This window comes from Silurus meridionalis, chromosome 5 (genome assembly GCF_014805685.1).
Source record: "Silurus meridionalis isolate SWU-2019-XX chromosome 5, ASM1480568v1, whole genome shotgun sequence".
Classification (NCBI taxonomy): Eukaryota; Metazoa; Chordata; class Actinopteri; order Siluriformes; family Siluridae; genus Silurus; species Silurus meridionalis.
Genome location: NC_060888.1, coordinates 10,277,419 through 10,297,280, shown reverse-complemented (window position 1 = coordinate 10,297,280; position 19,862 = coordinate 10,277,419). Strand labels below are relative to the sequence as shown.

The 19,862-nt window shown below is 36.6% G+C and overlaps 1 protein-coding gene across 1 annotated transcript; it reads right to left on the bottom strand.

The window, feature by feature from the left end:
* Positions 1-648: 648 nt before the first annotated feature.
* On the bottom strand, positions 649-19,305 carry LOC124386335 (transmembrane protein 182-like). Its single transcript, XM_046850104.1, has 5 exons — positions 19,061-19,305; positions 16,178-16,295; positions 12,213-12,311; positions 4,214-4,351; positions 649-1,045 (listed from the first exon to the last, which is right to left on the bottom strand). Exons 1-5 carry the CDS (start codon positions 19,229-19,231, stop codon positions 825-827), a joined length of 747 nt encoding a protein of 248 aa, XP_046706060.1. The 5' UTR covers positions 19,232-19,305; the 3' UTR covers positions 649-824.
* Between the last annotated feature and the right edge of the window lie 557 nt (positions 19,306-19,862).

Below are 19,862 nucleotides of genomic sequence, written 5' to 3'. Positions count from 1 at the left end.
GCTGTGCAAATAATTGAGATGAACTGACACTGAGATTGGATCATATGGCCAGAGATCCCCAGTGGCCTTAAGAGGCAGGAGACATCTCTACTGTACACAAACTTTGTCATTAAAAAGACAGCTGTGCATTTATCAAAATGCTTTGCTGTAAAAAGAAGGGATAGGATTTTCATTAAACAATCTATTTCTCTTGCATTTGAACTGAACTGCAAAATTTGGTTACTTATTTTATCTTGCAAATGGTTCTGTGAATGTCACAGTTGCCACATAATTGTCTCATCTGTAATTGCTGTATGAACTAAAACCCATTAGCACCTATCACATTTGCCACCCCATGTCTAAAATTCTAGTAATGTCACTAATTAAACAGTTATGAAATAAAGTTTCCAGCACAGCATCATAGGACACTATTTGTGGGCAGCATATGTGTAAAATAAGATTATTAAAAATAAGATCAGAAATAGGATTCTGGTGCATTTATGTGAAGAAAAAAGATAAGCACATGTCTAGTGCTTTAATGCTGTCTAGGCCAGATGAAGAATAAAAACTATAATTCAGACACTGAAGTCAGTAAAGAGGAAATAATAAAGTATTTACAACTTTTTATTAGTCATACAAATAGTGTATATTAAAAAAATTAATGAACAATTAGGTGTTAGTAATTTATCTCATGTACATATCTCATAAACTACTGGATAAATAGAAAGCTTATGTCAATGACTTTTGTACCAAGTGGTACCTGTACAAGTTGCAATATCAGGATTCACTACACATCTAATTTCAAATCCAAGCATTTGATTGCATACACATGATTCAGCCACTATCTACAAATTACCCTCAATATGTCTTCCTATGCAGTAGAAAAGAAGACCAGAGAGAAGCATCAAGGGGATACCAGCCACTGCAACAATGAACGACCAGCCATATTGTGTTTCCAGATGGGCACCAGGGCAAGTCCTTCCTCTCTCCTGTAGAATATATTGTCTCACATCTACAAGCTCCTTCCATAGTATGTACAGACCCACCAGCACCAGGAAAATACATGCTGCAGATAACAAAGAAATAGAGAGTGTTAGTAATTATGAGTGTCTTTGTCTATTTCTTTTACATTCATGTTTCTATGTTTCTATGTATCTATCTATCTATCTATCTATCTATCTATCTATCTATCTATCTATCTATCTATCTATCTATCTATCTATCTATCTATCTATCTATCTATCTATCTATCTATCTATCTATCTATCTATCTATATTTGGTGTTTTAAGGTAAGATTGTCCTTATAATAATTACAACCTGTATATTATAAGGACCTTTTTATCCAAAATTAGTTTACCCTAAACTTCATCACTGGTAGATCTTGTAGGTATTTTTTTCTCCAGTGGCCAAACTCTTACAGTAGAGTTTAGTAAGTTTAGTCATCTTTCAGGATGAATCTGTACTTTGGTTACTTCCTAGGAACTCGAGCTGCATTAGAAACGCTTTGGGAACACCTCCGCGTTGTCCAGTATATTCAGGTATCATCCTACTATCCTCCTGCCCAGCTGGGGCAGGGTTCTTCTTTGTAGAGAAGATGGATAAATCCCTACGCCCATGCATCGACTACCGGGGTCTCAATGCCATCACTGTCCGGAACCAAAACCCCTTGGCGCTTATGGCCTCGGTGTTTGAGCTCCTGCATGGTGCTACGGTCTTTACTAAGCTATGCAACGCATACCACCTGGTGTGTATCAGGGAGTATCATGCCGTTCGGCCTTACAAACGCCCCAGCCGTCTTTCAGGCACTGGTGAATGAGGTCCTCCGAGACATGCTCAACAGCTTTGTGTTTGTCTATCTAGTTGATATTCTGATCTTCTCCCATTCCATGAAAGAAACAAGTCCGGCAGGTGCGTCAGGTCTTGGAAAGACTCCTCAAAAATGGGCTCTACGTTAAACCGGAGAAATGTGAATTTCACACCTCACAAACCTCGTTCCTGAGATACCTGCTTTCAGCCCGAAACATCCAGATGGACCCTGCCAGGATCCAGGCCATCCGGGATTGGCCAGCCCCCACCTCCCGCCGCCATCTACAAATGTTCCTGGGCTTCATCAACTTTTATTGCCGCTTCGTCAAGGGCTATAGTTCGGTGGCAGCACCCCCCACCGCCTGACGTCCTCCCTCTGCTCATTCCTTTGGGGCCCCGAGGCTGAGGAGGCATTTCTTGAGCTTAAGCAGACGATTCACCATGGCACCCATCCTCATCTTTCCCGACCCAGCCCAGTAATTTGTAGTCTAGGTCGACGCTTCTGACATAGGTGTAGGGGCTATGCTTTTCCAGTTCTGTCCCGAGGATAACCGGCTGCATCCTTGTGCTTTTTTCTCCCGAGATGCGCTTTTGGTAGCCTTCATTGTAAGGGACACCCAAGACTTTGTCGCAGCCTACCCTGACTGCGCCAGACACTAGAACCCTCGTGGCCGCCCTGAGGTCTCCTTTGGCCCCTTCCTATCCCAAAACGTCCGTGGTCACACCTTGCCTTGGACTTTGTTACCGGGCTCCCCCTTCCAATGACAACATTGCCATTATGACGGTCATTGGTCGGTTTTCAAAGATGGGACACTTTATTGCACTACCCAAACTCAGCTTTGAAGAGAGTTCTGCCACCTTCTGGGCATCTCGACCAGCCTCTCATCCGGATTCCACCCCCAGACAATCGCAAATAGCCCCTCATTACCGTGTCAGACAGCGAGTATGGCTCTCCACTCGGGACCTTCCCCTTAAGGCCACCTGTCGGAAGCTCGCCCCTCGCTTCATCAGCCCATTCCCTATTTCCAAAGTCGTCAATCCCGTTGCCCTCCGACTCAGGCTCCCCAGAGCACTCCGGATCCACCCTACGTTTCATATCTCCAGGGTTCAACCTGTCCAGGCCTGCTTCCTAGTGCTAGTTCTCACTGAATCGGCTCTCCTTGCACTCTGCATGCTCGCATTTCTGGCGCGGCTCTCCCTGCTCCCAGCACACTCGCGGCATCCTCTTGGATCCTAGACACAAATAGCTGATAATGCTGTCATGCTAGTCCTGCTGGGGTCCCTACAACGGGGGCGAGGAGGGCATCTGCTAAATACCATAAATGTAAATGTAAATGTGCTTGCATCAAGATCCTATTTAACAATATTCATGTATATTTATTATAACAACTTTTATGTAACAATAAGTATACCTAATGATACATGTTTTTCTCTCTCTCCCTGTTGCCCACCCTTAACCCCCAGCAAGTTTAACATTCTCCTGAAGCACCAGTGGCCCTATACATTTCTTCATTCCAGACCTGCATGGTTCATCCTGATGCCCTGCATTTGGATGGTGTTCTTTTCAATTGGAGACCACTTGCTGTTTCTGTAGATCCATGAAGATACTGAGCAATGTTATATTTGAGAACCATGAAGATGGATTTGGATTGTAATCAATAAAAACAGTCTGCTACAATGTCATAGGACTACATTTGCTATGTACAGTTATTTGGACTGATTTAAAAATTATAAAATTAATCTACTTACTTCTGTAAAGCTGCTTTGTAAAAATTACAATTGGTAAAATCAATATTTTTATAAAATTGAATTGAAATGATTGTTTAGCTGATCATATTGGCTTTAGTTGGCACTTTATTATAAACAAAAAATACAACCACAATTAAAGACAGATGGGATGCTCTGTGAAATGTAAATAAAAAACAGAACACAATGATTTGCAGTAGAACATATACAATGTTTAAACTGATGTACCAAAAAAAAAAAATATTTAATTTAAAAAAAATTTAATTTGAAGGTCACAAAATCTCAAACATCTCAAAAAGATTATACATCATTTTTTAACAAAATGTAATTATATAGTATCATATATAATTGGTTATCATATAATTATTATGCACGTTGCATTTTCTTTACACAAATGAAAATACTAATTAGGTTCTATTGTTTTGTGTGTTTTGAGTATTGTGCAAACTCAAAAATTGTTTGCAGTTTTTTATTGTTAAATAGACATGCCCAATGCAATGTGTACAATTATAGACATCATCTTTGCAGCTGGTAGACTCTAGTTTCAGTGATGTGTGTGCATTTGCATTTTGAGCACTCTTGTAATCTGGACTTCTATTTCTGTTGACTCTCAGATTGGTACTCATGCACATGCTGAAGCACATGATGTTGCTACAAAAAAAATTACTATGTGCTTTGTACCTGCTGTGATGAGAAAAGCACCACCCGCCTTGTAGAGTTTGTGGCTGATGAAGGGAACTGCACACACTAGCAGGAAGCCCCCGGTCACATTAGCTACAATGGCCAGGATTATAAGCATGGTCCAGAATCCACGGAAAACTAATGCACACATACACACACAAAACCCCACATTTTCATAGTCATTGAACACAACAGGCATAGGAAAAATACTACATTTGTTGACTTGTGTTACAGTGCTAAATGTTTATTAAGATGGTTGTCATTTGCAAATATTCTGATTCTGTGTACTGAAAACAAGTACTGTATAACTGATAGCAGGTAAATTATGTTCATGGCAAATGGGTACCGCAAGTCACTGTCTATCATTCAGTTCTTCTGAACCCAGAGTAAATCACAATTACATACTATACGTGTGTTAACATGAATGCCATGAGTTTAAAGTGATTCCAGAATATAGAGCAGCTTACTTTTTGACCTTATGGGTTTTACATAATAAATTAAAGTAAAACAGAGAAACATTAACTACTTATTATTGAAATCAACAAATTATGTAATATTACTTATTACCAATTTTAGTTTTTTATTTTGCATAAAAGCAAGAGAAATGCAAAAATTGAGTTTAAATTGATATGATAATATTTTAACTAGAATTGAATTGAATTGAAGTATACAAAGAAACAAATCAACATCTTATGTAGTATTATTGCTTATTACTGCTTACCACTAATAATGTTTGTCCTTTGTGTTTGTGTTTGTTGCCTTCCACAATTGTAATTTTTTTCATGCTAAGGTTATGTATTCTTTTGCTTGTGATTTGTTTCTTTGATTGACATCTGCTTCCTGCCTAATTGAATGACATGATGACATGTCACTTATTAAGCAAATAGGCGGCTGTAAATGTAAATTATAATTATTAAGACAGTCCACATTTTAACAGCTAGTACAAGAAAACTAAATTAAGTTAATTAAGTTCTGACTAGTTCCGTTCGTAAAAACACATGCAGACATGATAAGTATAGCAGGATTAAGTTGTTTTAGATTATTACACTTTCACAAGTCACTTGAAAAGACTATGTACTCTATGTTGATACTAGAAATCATGATCTGAAACAATGTGAGTTGCTCAATGGGTGTGTGAAGAATTTAAAAACCTAATTAAAATGCCAGGGAACCCTTCAAAATCTGCAAAAACAAGGAGAAAAGGCTGACTAATTAAATTTGTAAGTGTTCCCCATGTAAATTTTTTCTATCAGAGCCACGACAGGACCCACAAGGGCTTGAGAACAGTTAAGCATGAATTAGTCCAATAGTTCAATACCTTTTTATTTGTATAGCATTTTAACAATGGACATTGTCCCAATGTAGCTATACATAAATACATATAAAACATTTTGCAAAATGTTTTTTTTTTTTTTTTTTTTACTACTTATTCTGTATTTGCCAAGTTGAGCTATCATGCTATGCTAATTGATCCAGTTTATCCCATATTCAATGGTGGACAAAGTACACAAATCATGTACTTGACTTAAAGTAGAGATACACTTTATAAATTTTACTCCAGTTAAAAAAAGTAAAAGTACTCCTTTTAAACATTAACTTGAGTAAAAGTACAAAAGTATTTGCCTTCACATGTACTTAAGCAGTGTTGTGCTAGTTACTAAAAAATAGTAACTAGTTACAGTTACTCGTTACTTCAGTCAAAAAGTAACTTAGTTACTTTGTTGATTACTTACACCATAAAGTAATGCGTTACTGTTAAAAGTAACTTTTTAGTTACTTTTTTAAAGAACCTTCTTTAATGTTCCCATTAATGCCCTTTTATGCGTTATGGTCTATACAAACACAAAACTGACTTAAACACAAAGTAATTTTTAAACACTATTTTATTAAAGTCAGACCAGCACAAACTAAATATATCACAAGGATTTCTAAAATAAATAACAAAACAAGCTGAATAATATATTCACAATCAAAAACTAAAGTGGCTTCTGCTGTTGTGTTGAGCTCTTAAATATGTTCCTTTCACAGCTGAAGTATGAAAACTATCAACAATGTAGAACACCGGGTTAGCTTCTATCTTCTAGCTTCTAGCATGGAGTTCCTGGAGGAGCTTCAACAGATTGGAGTTGCTGTTTATCGCAGTAGATACGAGCTTCGAACCAGAAAGACACAGCTTACATTTGACTTAGAAGTTTTTGTCTTTATGCTCAACTAAAGTGAAATAATGAGCATATTTCCACTTTCCACGCCTCGACTCGTCATTACTGCCGCACAGACCTAAATAAATGGAGACACGCCCACAGTGCATCTTCTTCGTGTGTATACAGTGGTTTATCCTCCAATCCTACAATGATTCGCTGCTGTAAACAGGTTAGACTGTAGGTTACACTTTTGCCGAAATTAATTCATTTAAAAAAGTAACGGGTAACGCACCATACGGTAATGGTAACGAAGTTACTTTATTTTTAAAAGTAACTAGTAAGTTACTAGTAACGCGTTACTGCCCAACACTGTACTTAAGTATCCAAAGTACTATGATTTATTATGGCTATAATGTTCTTATTATCATTGTCATTGACTTAAAATGTATTGAAGTTAAAGTAAATGTCTTCCCAAATGAAAATACTTTAGTAAAGTAAAAGCTACTTAAGTACAGTAACAAATTACATTTACTTCGTTACTGTCCACCACTGCCCACGTTAAATGTTTAATCATATTATTCTTGCTCATTCCACATCAGGTCGCTCTCTTAAAATTGGAAAGGACATGGCTGCCACAGACTTTCCATATCGCCTCCATTTATAAAGCAATGATATAATCCTGTTTATGTGAAGTAAGACTGCTCCTAAACAGTTTTGAATTTATGGATCTGTTGCTATGACAACAAATCCAGCAAATCCAGATAAGCTTGAAGAAACAAACAACCCCAGATCATGTCAAATCATCAACAATAAAATCCAGCTAATTTAGTGATTCAAATACAACAGTGGTAAACATCAATTATTGAAAAATCATGGAAATGTGGAAACCATGTCATAAAAGCTGAGGTTACATACAAGTGCTGATTAGCAGTGAATGTAAATTAGGTGCAGTGATACTGTGATGTGACATGTGAGAGTGCAGTGGCTAATGGGAAATGTAATCTCTGTCCACTAAACTTTACTTCCCACGCTATACCTCTGTTTCCGAATATGGGAACCATGGACTACAACACCTATATAAAACATTCATTTATCTTATTTCATTCAATGTTTTTTCCCTAGATTATTTTTTTTGCCTTGTTCACCTGAGCTTATATATATTTTTTTACTTTACCTTGTGATTTGCTATTACTACTGGTGTTTAACAAAAACACAGATAGAAGCAAGAGGCGCATTTGATTGGCAACAGCACAGAGCCATCTAGTAGTGGAGCAACAACAGCAAAAAGCCAAGATAGAGCAGCTAACCGCCACACTGGCAACATCGATCTCAACAATGACAGAAACATACTTTGTAGATCATTCACCCATTTTTTGGAAAAACAAATGCAATTGTACTTTGCAGAACAAGTCAAAATATCTAACAAGCAGATCATTATCCTTTTCTCCAACAAAACACCTACTTATGCGACAGCCATACAGAACCTTAGCAGTGAGCATATTTCTTTGTAAAACCATTTCATATAGGTGTTTTGGCATGTGTTTGATCATCAGATGGAAAGAATATCAGTAAACACCTCCTATCCATAGCCCAGGGAAAACATGATATGGGCATAACTGGTCTACTGACATGAACATATGCTGGCATGGCTGGAATGAGGCTGCTCCGAAGGCTGCTTACCACCTTCTGTTTAGGAATGGTCTTGATTGATCAGGTTCATTTCCCTGTTAATTACATTCACCGATGTTTGTAATAAAATAAGAGAGAAATTATCAGACAGTTGTCCCTAGCAATGACACACTCCTCCTCAATAAAAGGTCCTGAATTAACACACATATGGTCCATTTCCTTAAGTCTTAAGTAAAAAACTATACTGTCAACCTGGATTGTGACTGGAACCATGCCCTATCAGAAACCACCTTATGCCACTAAAAGCCATCTCTGCACCTCTGAATTAAGGCTACATTAATCTATCCACTTCTCCTGCATCCTCTATCTTCTTCTTTGTTGAAAAGAAAAGTGGGCAATATACAACCTTGCATTGATTACTGCAGACTGAACTAATCTCTGTCAAATACCACTATATGCTTACATTAGTCTCTGAATCCTCAAGTCAAGTCAGGTCGAGTCAAGAAGCTTTTATTGTAAAAAATAATCATAAAATTATCAAGGTGGTGGCATTCAAGTTGTGACCAACTTCTACTACAGTTATAGAGCTCCATAAATTCAAAGTTTTATTAGGGGCTTTAATACCATTTTTAGTTCCCTAACTAATCTGCTTAAGCAAATTGAGGAGAAAGGATTTGGTAAAAAACTAAGGAATCTGTGGTCAAAGGGGATGAGCCTCAGAGATCTCTGTGTTTGTGCACAATCTGTGCTTGTTGTCAGACTGAAGCCTCATTAGTGCAAGACACACATTTTTATTGATTGATTGATTGATTGGTTGATTGATTGATTGATTGATTAATTGATTGATTGATTGATTGCAAACTCGGAAAAGCTGATTTTATGTTTACAACACTGACCAGAGGCTTCTGGTCACTCTGACATAAAGCCAAGATTAGTGAAGCATTGCAGTGATGTTTGACCAGCTGTAAGTGGAGTTCTGGTTGTTCCAAATATCTTCCATTTCAGAATTATGAAGCGCAATTTTGATACATTTTAAAAGTTATCAAAAATCAGATTTTTTGTTTTGTTTATGGAATATTTAAATTGGTAAACAAAAAATGGCTTGCAGCAAAACCAAATATGAAAAAAATAAAGGGTTTTGAATAATATTTTTAATGCACTGTATATTATACAGAACTGTTTATGCTCAACTGTTGGGTTTACATTTTTATACCTCTTTTGTAGTAGCAATAATCTTCTTAGAGCAAATAGGCAAATTTAAAGTAATCTGTTATTGATGAAGCTTTTTGCCTTGAAAAGGATGGAGGCTGAAGGGGAAACTGCAGTTTGCATTCTTGTGACATCATCAGGACCCACTACTATAATAAAGTTGCTTACTAGTAAGCAAAGTTTAATGGCTGTGAAGCAAAACAAAAGCAGTTGGCCTTTTTGGTTGCAAGCCCAAAGAGCATATTCCCCCACACCCTAGTCAGAGGAGGCTTGTGGTATTGACTTACACATGTTCAGCATTTTGTACTTTACCATCCACACTTGTCACTGCACATAAACCAGTATGGTGGAGAGTTGCCATATATACTGCCCTACAGTAGGTGTTCTACTTTTAGAAATAGGATTTCAATTCAGGATTTTTACTTTATGAGAATATGGTCATGTAGGAACAATAGGATTTCAGAGTGTTCGGGCAGCATACACCAAGATGTTGTGATTTTTCTTTTGAAACCAAAAGTGATACAAAGCATGTGTTTGCAGACATACGGCCTAGGGCAATGTGCTTATAAGGTATGTGTAGTGGAGCCCAGGCGATATATACATAATGGAGTAAGGTTGACTCTTTGGCCAGCACATCAGCGTTCAGGTAAATTTAGGCTGCTACCAACTAAATACTTCCCCAGCAAACACAGAAATGCTTTGATCTTTAACCTTTTCACAATTTCAAAGCTTGCTTATCTGTCAGTCTCTAACCATATTGCAAAGATTGGATACTTTTTATATGAAAGGAGATGAATAATTTAAATAGATGCCTGAAAATACAAATATATGTAGCTTACCTAAATTTAAAACACATTTCTGGATCCATTCCATCAACACATCAAGTTATTCATTGCTCTACCTGTCAAAGATGGACAGCCAGTTGGGATCTCTTGTTATGTCTTTGCTCCTCTACCACTTATTCATCCAATTTAGTTAATGATTCAGTAAATAGGCAACAGAGGCCTGTTTGTAACAATGAGATGGCCCAATGTGGCTTCCACTAGTTGCTAGCACTCAGGCCTTTCCAAAGCCACAATGATGTCAAAGATAGGTGGTGATATTTTGCATTCTTTGTCAGATTACCAGGGCCTGAAGATGTGGCTATAATTATCAAAAAGTGCAATGATTTGGCAATAAAGTAAATGCTTATCAGTGCAAGAGCCTCTAGCGCTGGCCTTCATGCACCTTTTTAAGAAGTTGTTTCTTTGAATTGCTTACCCTTTGGCTGGTGCATTGTGCTTTGTCCTGGTGTATTTATTTTTGCTAGTAATCATTTCAAATGAAAAAGGTAGAGAGTTGTATATTCTGCTTTGTGGACATTAACCTTACATTTACATTTACATTTGCGGCATTTGGCAGACGCCATTATCCAGAGCGACGTACAAAAGTGCTTTGAGTCCCTAACAATGAATAAATCTACACTGGCACACAAGATTACAAAATTAATATAACTATAACTCTTGAATTCTACAAAGCAAACTTGGAAAGTGATCATTTAAGTGTTTCAGGAAGAGGAAGGTCTTCAATCGTCGCTTGAAAATAGCCAGAGACTCCGCTGTACGGACATCTAGGGAAAGCTCATTCCACCACCTCGGTGCCAGAACAGAGAAGAGCCTTGAAGTATACTTACCTCTCATTCTGAGAGAAGGTGGTACCAGTCGAGCAGTGCTGGAGGATCTCAGACAGAGTGGTGCAGTGCGAGATGTGATGAGGTCTCTGAGGTAAGATGGTGCTGGTCCATTTCTGGCCTTGTAGGCAAGCATCTGTGTTTTTAATCTGATACGTGCAGCTACTGGAAGCCAGTGAAGAGAGCGCAGCAGTGGGGTGGTGTGGGAGAACCTGGGCAGATTGAACACAAGTCGTGCAGTTGTGTTTTGGATCATTTGCAGTGGACGAATAGCGTTCAGGAGAAGATCTGCCAGCAGAGAGTTGCAGTAGTCGAGTCTTGAAGTGACAAGAGACTGAACAAGCACCTAGGCAGCCTGGGTGGACAGAAAAGGACATCCTTCGGATGTTGTAGAGAAGAAATCGACAGGAACGAGCCACATTAGCGACATGTGAGAAGAAGGACAGTTCATTGTCCATAGTTACCACAAGTTTACGAGCAGTGGCTGAAGGGGAGAGCAGAGAGTCATGAAGAGTTATTCGGAGATCTTGACCTGAAGACGAATCACCTGGGAATCTTAAACCTTGAATCTTTACCTTACGTTAAACTTGCATGCATTGTGCAAAATGATTTCTTCACTTAATTTCATCAATGAGTTTATGACTTTGCAGGCTTAACTGGGCATGAGCCCACAGTATGTTTGATTATGTGCCTAGTAGGCTACATGCCATACAGTGTTCATTTGGACATCATCTATCTGGTTCTCCGATGTTGTTCATCTGCTATTGAGGTAAGGACAGGTTCTCTTGTCTAAGTAAAGGCTTGTCTACTGATTTGTTAAAGTCATTACCTTTGCATACTATTGGATCCCTCTCATTTATTTCTCCCCCTTATTTAGAGGAGTGCTATTCTAGCAAGTTTATACTGTTCTATCGTGGCATCAATTATAGATTTTACAAGGTTACCATCACTCTTCCCAGTTGTGTTCATGTCCTGCAATCTTTCAGGACAGCACTAATTTGGGTCCTTTTCCATATTTCATTAATTTCATATGTTATGTGAAACCTGTAGTGGCTATATGCAATTGATCATTTTTTTTAAATATTGCATTATTCTTTTTTTGGAAAATCACAGCATCCATGCACACATGCTTAAAGAAGTATGCACTTGCTTCACGCAACACTGGAGACTATCCAAGGTTTATATATCAAATAGGTACCATTTTGTACTTTTCAGATCTCAGAAGATATAAAACATTTCCAGAGAACAGATATTGGGAAAAAAACAAACCATTTGTAAAGCAAACATTTTTAAATCCAATTATGTCTGCAATTTGAGCTTTTCAATGTTGTGTAGATGGAGTTCATCTTACCTGCAGTAGCATCATAAATATAATGAGGAACAGGTCCAACTGCAACAGGTAGAGGGAAGAGGTATCCACGTTGACACAATTTCAGTCTTGGCTGGTTAGCTGTGAAACCCAGAAATAGTTTCATTATAACCACAGATAAGTAGAGTTATCAGTTAATCTTCTCTGATGACTTCCTTTGTATGAAGTCAAATCAAATATTAGAATTGTAACAAAACTGTCCCCAGTTGTTAAAGATACCCTCATTCTGTTTGCTTAAACATTTCAGCACTTTTTACATAGATTACTTTGCCACGATCATGGAGCTGTGTACCACCGCTGAACATTCCACGAACTCAGAAACAACCCCAACAACAAGGAAGACCACCCCTCCTGTGACCTGGTGTTCTGTCTAACCACAGCTGAAGTGAGGAAAACTCTATGCAGAGTTAACCCACGAAAGTCTGCTGGACCAGACAACATTCCTGGCAGAGTGCTCAGGGAATGTGCACAACAGCTAGTTGATGTCTTCACCGACATCTTCAACAGCTCCCTGAGCAGCACCATTGTTCCTACGTGCCTTAAGACGATGACCATCATTGCCGTGCCGAAGAAGTCTACTGTCTCCTGCCTCAATGACTATCGTCCCGTCGTGCGCACACCCATCGCGATGATACTTTTGCTTTTATTTAGCTTACTTATATGTTTTTGTTTTGCCATGTGTCTCTTGTGTATATGTTTGGTTCATTCATGTCATGTCTCCACTCCTATCCTGCTATTGGTTAGTGTGTTCACGTGTTGTCTTATTCACAGCTGGTCTGACTTCTGCATTTTATTAATGTGTGTCGATATTCAAAACTTTGTTTCCATTTTCTGGTCACAAAATAACTCGTTTAGTCTCTGTCAATTACCAAGCAGTCTGTTCATTGTTAATTTCTGTTTCTCATTCACAGTTTGGTCCTCTTATTTTTGTTTGCTAATAATTTTTATAATAATTGTATAATTTTATAAAAGATTTATAATAAATAATACCCTGCACAAGAGCAGTTCCAAAATTGCATGCTAAAAAATATACAAATTACGTAAACTCTAAATGTAATCTAAACATATAATTGATCTACAGAAAATATGTAGATATAGTATGAAATTCCCTGAATTTTGTACTCTAGGTGGTTATGCTAATTTCCTGGTTTCACTACATATAATGCATATAATGCATAAAACAACTGACTTGAAATATATAGTCCCTCAAATAACGTCTGAGCATTTTTTCATGGAGGGTGTTTGCGCTCTTGTTTACCTACACCTGTATACCTAGGCCTGTTCATGCATATTGTGACCTTGATTCCAGACCTGAATTTTGGATGTGTTGTCTCTGAGCACGTTTCGTATATCATGGAAATATTTATTGTTATTAATTTGTTGAAACTGTATATTATTAAACCACTTATTTGAGTTTCCAATTCTATGCAGTAAGTATGAACAATTATCTAAGTGAGTGCAAAATATTTTTTTGAAATGAAGTAATTACAAAAAGACCATGATTAAATGTTACAGTAAAACATGACTCCTGTGTTTTTTCAGTTGGTAATAAAAGGGGCCTGTTACCCTGCACCAGAGGCGGGAAAAAGTAAACTTAAGTAGAAGTACAGATACTCATTTTTTAAAATACTCTAGTAAAAGTTGAAGTACTGACGATCTTTTTTTACTTGAGTTAAAGTAAACATGTTTGGGCTCATTTACTTAAGTAAAAAGTAACCATTGCTACTACCTGTTTTAGTGTCACACTGGTAACTTTATTGCATATTTTTATCTGTTCTACATGTATTTTAAATGAATACTTTTCAAGTTTTTAATTCTCTAATCAACATGGGCATGGACAAATATGGATGCATTATGCAAATGTATGTTTATTATTATTACTCAACATAGAGCATGAAGACAAAATATTATTTTGAATGTTTTTATGGTGTTTCAAATTAAGTAAATCATCAGGACACCAAACGCAACCTTTGATATGTTTCCACATGGACGGTTAATGAGGTGATACATTACCTCTACTAACTTTCATTAGGATTACAATATTTGGTTTTTTTATTGTTTTTAATTGGTTTATTTAAAAGTAGACATTTCAAGCTTATATATATATTATGTCCGTAAGGCAAATATTCACTGAGATTTAGTTTGTTTTATGTTTCTGTCTGTGAAAAGAGATGACAGAGAGAGCGCCCTGTCTGTTCTCTTTACAAAAGCACAGCGTTTTGTTATTATTACTTACTTACAAAGAACCTATTTACTTTTAATTACCACATTATCTGTGTAAAGCTGCTTTGGGACAATGTTCATTGTTAAAAGCGCTATACAAATAAAAATGAATTGAATTGAATTGAATTATGAGTGTAAAAAAAGTAGACCCTTTACAGATTCGAATGATATATGGCTCTTATCTGTATGATCAGAAAAAGACCGAATAATTTAAGTTCATTTCACCGTTATGAGGAAAAAATGGCACAAAAAGTGCTGCCGACCCCCAGAGGGTTAATTGTGTAACTGTAAACTAAAATGTTTACTGATAAAAAAATAAAAATTCTTTGGAGTTTTTTCTGATACCAGAAAAATCTACATAAGTACAGTAACAAAGTATTTGTACTTCGTTACTTTCCATCCCTGCACACACCCATCTGACCTCCCAGAAAAATACATTTATGCTACAGATGAGTGCACATTCTACTTTTTTATGTTCATGCTATCCATTATAAAAAAAAAGACTACAGGCATGCTGTGCACAACAATGAAAACCTAGGGCAAGAGGTAGGGAAGGTAAAATAAAGAGGAAGATAACACTTTTCAAATAAATTAAGAGCAATATTGATCCTATATTTAATCAATCATAAAATGAACAAGCAGGACAGAAAGTGCATCCCAATTTGAACTATTAACTTTAGCAAAAGAATTAGGAATGAACAGAATCCAGTTATGTTGGTAAGTGGAAGCTCAGTGGACTTCGGGTGTTAAGATTGTGAGTTTAAATCCCAACCACATCAAGCTGCTGCTCCTGTGCCCCTGAGTAAGGACCTTAACTAATGAGATAAATGTGAAACCCTCATCCATGCTGTAAATGTGGGTAAACTTGTTAAATCTGTTTGCATTTTTGAACATGACCTTTTACTGTCTGAGTTCAGTGAAGACCAGCATCTTGTGGGTGATACACAGTCTTTATTCTAGAATGCAAGGCTGAACTAACAAGCAATATACACTGGAGGACAATAAAATTTTTTTTAAATATACTGTCCACAATCAATTGTTTAGTGAGAATTTGCAAGATATATGTATATGAGAGAAACGGTATAAACATGTGAAAGAGATATGCTACTTGTATGTGCAGGAACTCTAAGTGCCTTTGACATACATATATATACATTTTTGTATACAACAAAAAAATAAAAAATAAACAACCAAAACAAAAATGTTTGGTATATCACTTTTTTACAATTATATTTAATCAAAGAGTCTTGTTCCTTGATTTTACCATTTATACTAGCAGTAATTATTTTTATTTATGTGGTATTATTTTGTTTGTTTAGATGGCAGTAACAGGAAAGGATCATCATAAGGCATGTAGATATAGTAGTGTAAACAAACTAAACAAACTAAGGGACTGATGCCCCAGACAAAACTACTAAAACTGCTTTACAAATGATGTATTAAAGACTCATGGTTTAATTGTATTACACTCAGATGTGTTTTTTGGGGCTGTCCCACTGGATGTAGAATTTTGATGATATATTTTCTGATTTGGTGAAAGTGGTGTATAACGTGTGAGAGAATTAAAACAAATGTAAAAAATAAACTTATTATGATTTTAATATCATGATCATGTATATGATGATATATATGTTTCACTTACTGAATAGAACAGCTAGTAATACATTGTACATTGTAATATCATGATCATGTACTGTATATGATGATATTTAGCTTTCACTTACTGAATAGAACAGCCAGTAATACATGTTGGGTGAGGTCACTCTGGAATAGACAATGCCAGAAAAATCCCTCATGATGGAGAGTGAGAAAGGAAAGGCTTGAATCTGACACCTTTGAATCCTGGAATATAATAAATAAAATGTAAAAAAAAAAAAAAAGTGTTAAATTGCTTTGTTCAAACTATCTTTTTAATGTGCAATTTCAGACATCTAGACAGGGTAAATGAGAGGGTGAAAAATGTAACAATCCATTTTTCTTGTTTGTTTTTTTATTTTAGTTTTCCACATATTGACACTATATGACTCAAGTGGAGAGGCCTATGACTGGCTGGAATAATTTAAAGCATCACCTAATGTCACAACCTTTCTAAAGCACTTGGAAGTGAACCGCTATTTTTGAATAATTTGCTGCATTTTTGGAGACATGCGTCTGAGTGCTGTATGGGTCATTGCCAACACAACCTTGTAAGAATTTGTGGTCTGTGGCTCCTTAAGCATACATATGATATGATTCAGCACACTCGAAGCTGTCATAAAAATGATTAATGAGGTAAAGAAACCATATGGTTTTTAAAAATTTTAAAGGACAGATTTATAGGATTTATTAATATTGTTGCCTAGTTGTCTAGTTAGTACACAAATTCAAATATTTCTTATCACTTTTTTTTTTCCAATAATGTTTATTCAAAGAATCTTGATGCTTTGTATAAGTTCTATAGCATTATATTAATATGATTTTGTTTGTTTACAAGGTATTGGAAGGGAAAGAGCGTCATAAGGCAAGGAAATATGGTAGTGGTCTCTGGTCGACATGGTGCCCGAGACAACACAATCTTTTTTTTTTTGTTGGGACAATGTAAACTCACTGCACAATATAAAGTATGTAAAAAAAAGTAAACAGATCTGCCCACTTTGTCCCAGCCTGCCCATTGATGGTTTGCTCTTCAATTGGAGGTCACTCTGTGCAGCTGGGAATGGTTTCACATCAACAGCCTGGGGAACCATGAAATTACGGAGTAACACAGCAGCTTTGAGGATGGATTTGGATTGTACTTAATGTCAACCGTCTGCAACACTGACTCAATACTACAATTTGAATTTGATCTCAATCACTGCACACCTCAACATCATTTAGCTGTAATAACTGGACATTTGGTGCCACCCAGATGAGGGTGGGCTCCTTCTTGAGTCTGGTTCCTCTCAAGGTTTCTTCCTAATGCCATCTCAGGGAGATTTTCTTTGCCACAGTCACCACCGGCTTGCTCATTAGGGACAAACTTATACTTATAAAGAACATCTTATTCATTCTTATTAAAAAATTGTTTAATTTAATTGAGAGAGAGAGAGAGAGAGAGAGAGAGAGAGAGAGAGAGAGAGAGAGAGAGAGAGAGAAAGAAAGAAAGAAAGAAAGAAAGAAAGAAAGAAAGAAAGAAAGAAAGAAAGAAAGAAAAATATTATCCTTGGTTCTATACTCACCCACACCGATATGCATTTCCATAGAATTACTCCCCTAACAGGATGAGCAGTAATCAGTGTGGGTGAGTATAGTAGCAAGGATAATCTTTTACAAAATATGTAAATAAATTTAGCAAAATGCTTGTATTTTTGGCAAACAGTTAAAATGTGCATGTCTGTTTCCAAAATCACCACTTTTGCACCACATGCACACTTTCTGCTCTCTCTCTTACTGTCACTTAAATAAGAGATAGCACTGGGATTTACTTTGTTATTGTGTGCCTTCATTTTTTGTCATAATTTGGTTTACTCTGATTGTTTTGAGGTTTGCTCTTTCCAGTGCAGTGTTGTAGTAGTGTACTGTATGTTACTACCATGTTGCCATATATTACAGAATAAAACACAGAATAAATGTCATGTGCCAATAATGACATGGTTGTCCCTGGCTGCATAAAGCACTATAATAAAATAAAAAGTCAATCATAACACTGCCATGCTTTTAGTAAAATGGACCCTGAACATTTAAGTTGTACAATGCACAAAGTAGTCTTTTTCCAGCAGTGGATTATCAGTAATGGCAAAAAATAAATACAATTAAAGAGAGAAAAAATGTCAGAAACATTTTTTTATTTTATTAAAAATTATTTAAAAAAAAAAACTAGACCAGAAGTCTGGATTATGTCATGTTGTGTACTGGTAAAAGGATTTAAAATATGATTTCCATTATGGCAACCATTAAATATTTTCATTTAGGTAAAATAATACAAAAATAAATGGTTTCCTCTTAGATAATATAATCCTATTAAGTATGCAAATAATATTTATTTATTTAAAGAATCCCAGAAAAAAACAATGAGTATAGATATGAGTATACTATGAGTATAGATATAAATTGTTACTTTACAATAAGGTTCAGTTTTATTCAGTATTTCTTTCATAAGAGCTGAAGTCTGAGGAGTATTCACAGGATAGTGTTAAACTGTTTGGCTCTATCCATCGAAAGCACCTTTCCTTCCCCAATGAAATAAAATATTTTGTGCTTTGTTAATATGCAAGCATTAGCACTCTGGCTGTTTTATCTTGTATTTAAAACAGTGAATTTAACGTGTTTTAAGATAATAGATTGGTCTTACAATAAAAAAAAACATACCAGTACTTTCAGTCCTGTCATATTCTTACTGTCTCAGTGAACCGTGTATAGTGTTGATAATTAAACTGTATGAATACTGCGGTTAAATACCTTTCAAATCAAAATAACTTACACCAGTGGGATAATGAACTGCTGATTTGTGACTAAACATACATTCACAAACCTTTTACATAATTCTTTCAAGTTTAACTTTTTAAAATTAAACTAACTCATACTCCAGAAAGGCAGAAAGGTTTTTATTAACATCAATTTAAGTGTTCATCTAAGAGACTGTGTATTACCTCTGTGCTGTTGGTCTGGGCTATAGTGTATGTTGTTGCCCTCAGCTGCTTGAACCCCTCACAGTCATCACTTGCTAGGAGCCAGTAATCCGTACCAAACGCCACCAAGAAACATAAAAACCCTGGAACCCCAAGCAACCCCCCAACCAGAGCAGCAACCCCAGTCTTCATGCTTTATCCAGTCAAAGGTAGAAAGAAGGCCAAGGATAGTTGTTCGGCACTGCACCAGGGTGGTTGTGTGTCTGTGACTGGGGTGGTGGAGGGGTGGGAGGGTGTTTAGCGGGCTCTGGCTATTTTGGGATGTGGACAAACGGGCACTGTGGTGTTAGTTACCCTAGGCAGGCTAAAGTTATTCTCAGACAAGGGTCTGGAATGCTATGAAAAAAAAAACTTTTTTTTATTTAGGTAGCTTTTGTTAAAGAGCCTGTCCAAATAGTGATATTAAACTACTGTTCCATCTCGAGTCAAACATGAATGTATAAAGAATTACATTTGCTTAACTTTTCTTTGAGTATCGCTGCATTTGCACAATGTGTACGGTTAATGCTCTGGATTGCAATCTGGATTTAGTGAGGTGTGTTTTACCTTGAAAGAGTTTATTGATCACACTTTTGTAGCTCCTTAGCATTACCTTCAGACTGCACAACATATTCTCATGGCATTTCGTGATATAGTCACGAACTTTAATCTACTGATTCTTGTTCATGGACATGAATTTTCCTCAATTTTTGTGCTGCTCAGCATGACTGCCTCAGTCTGGCTCCATCTTAATAGCAATGGAGGCATGTATAATTCTGACAGA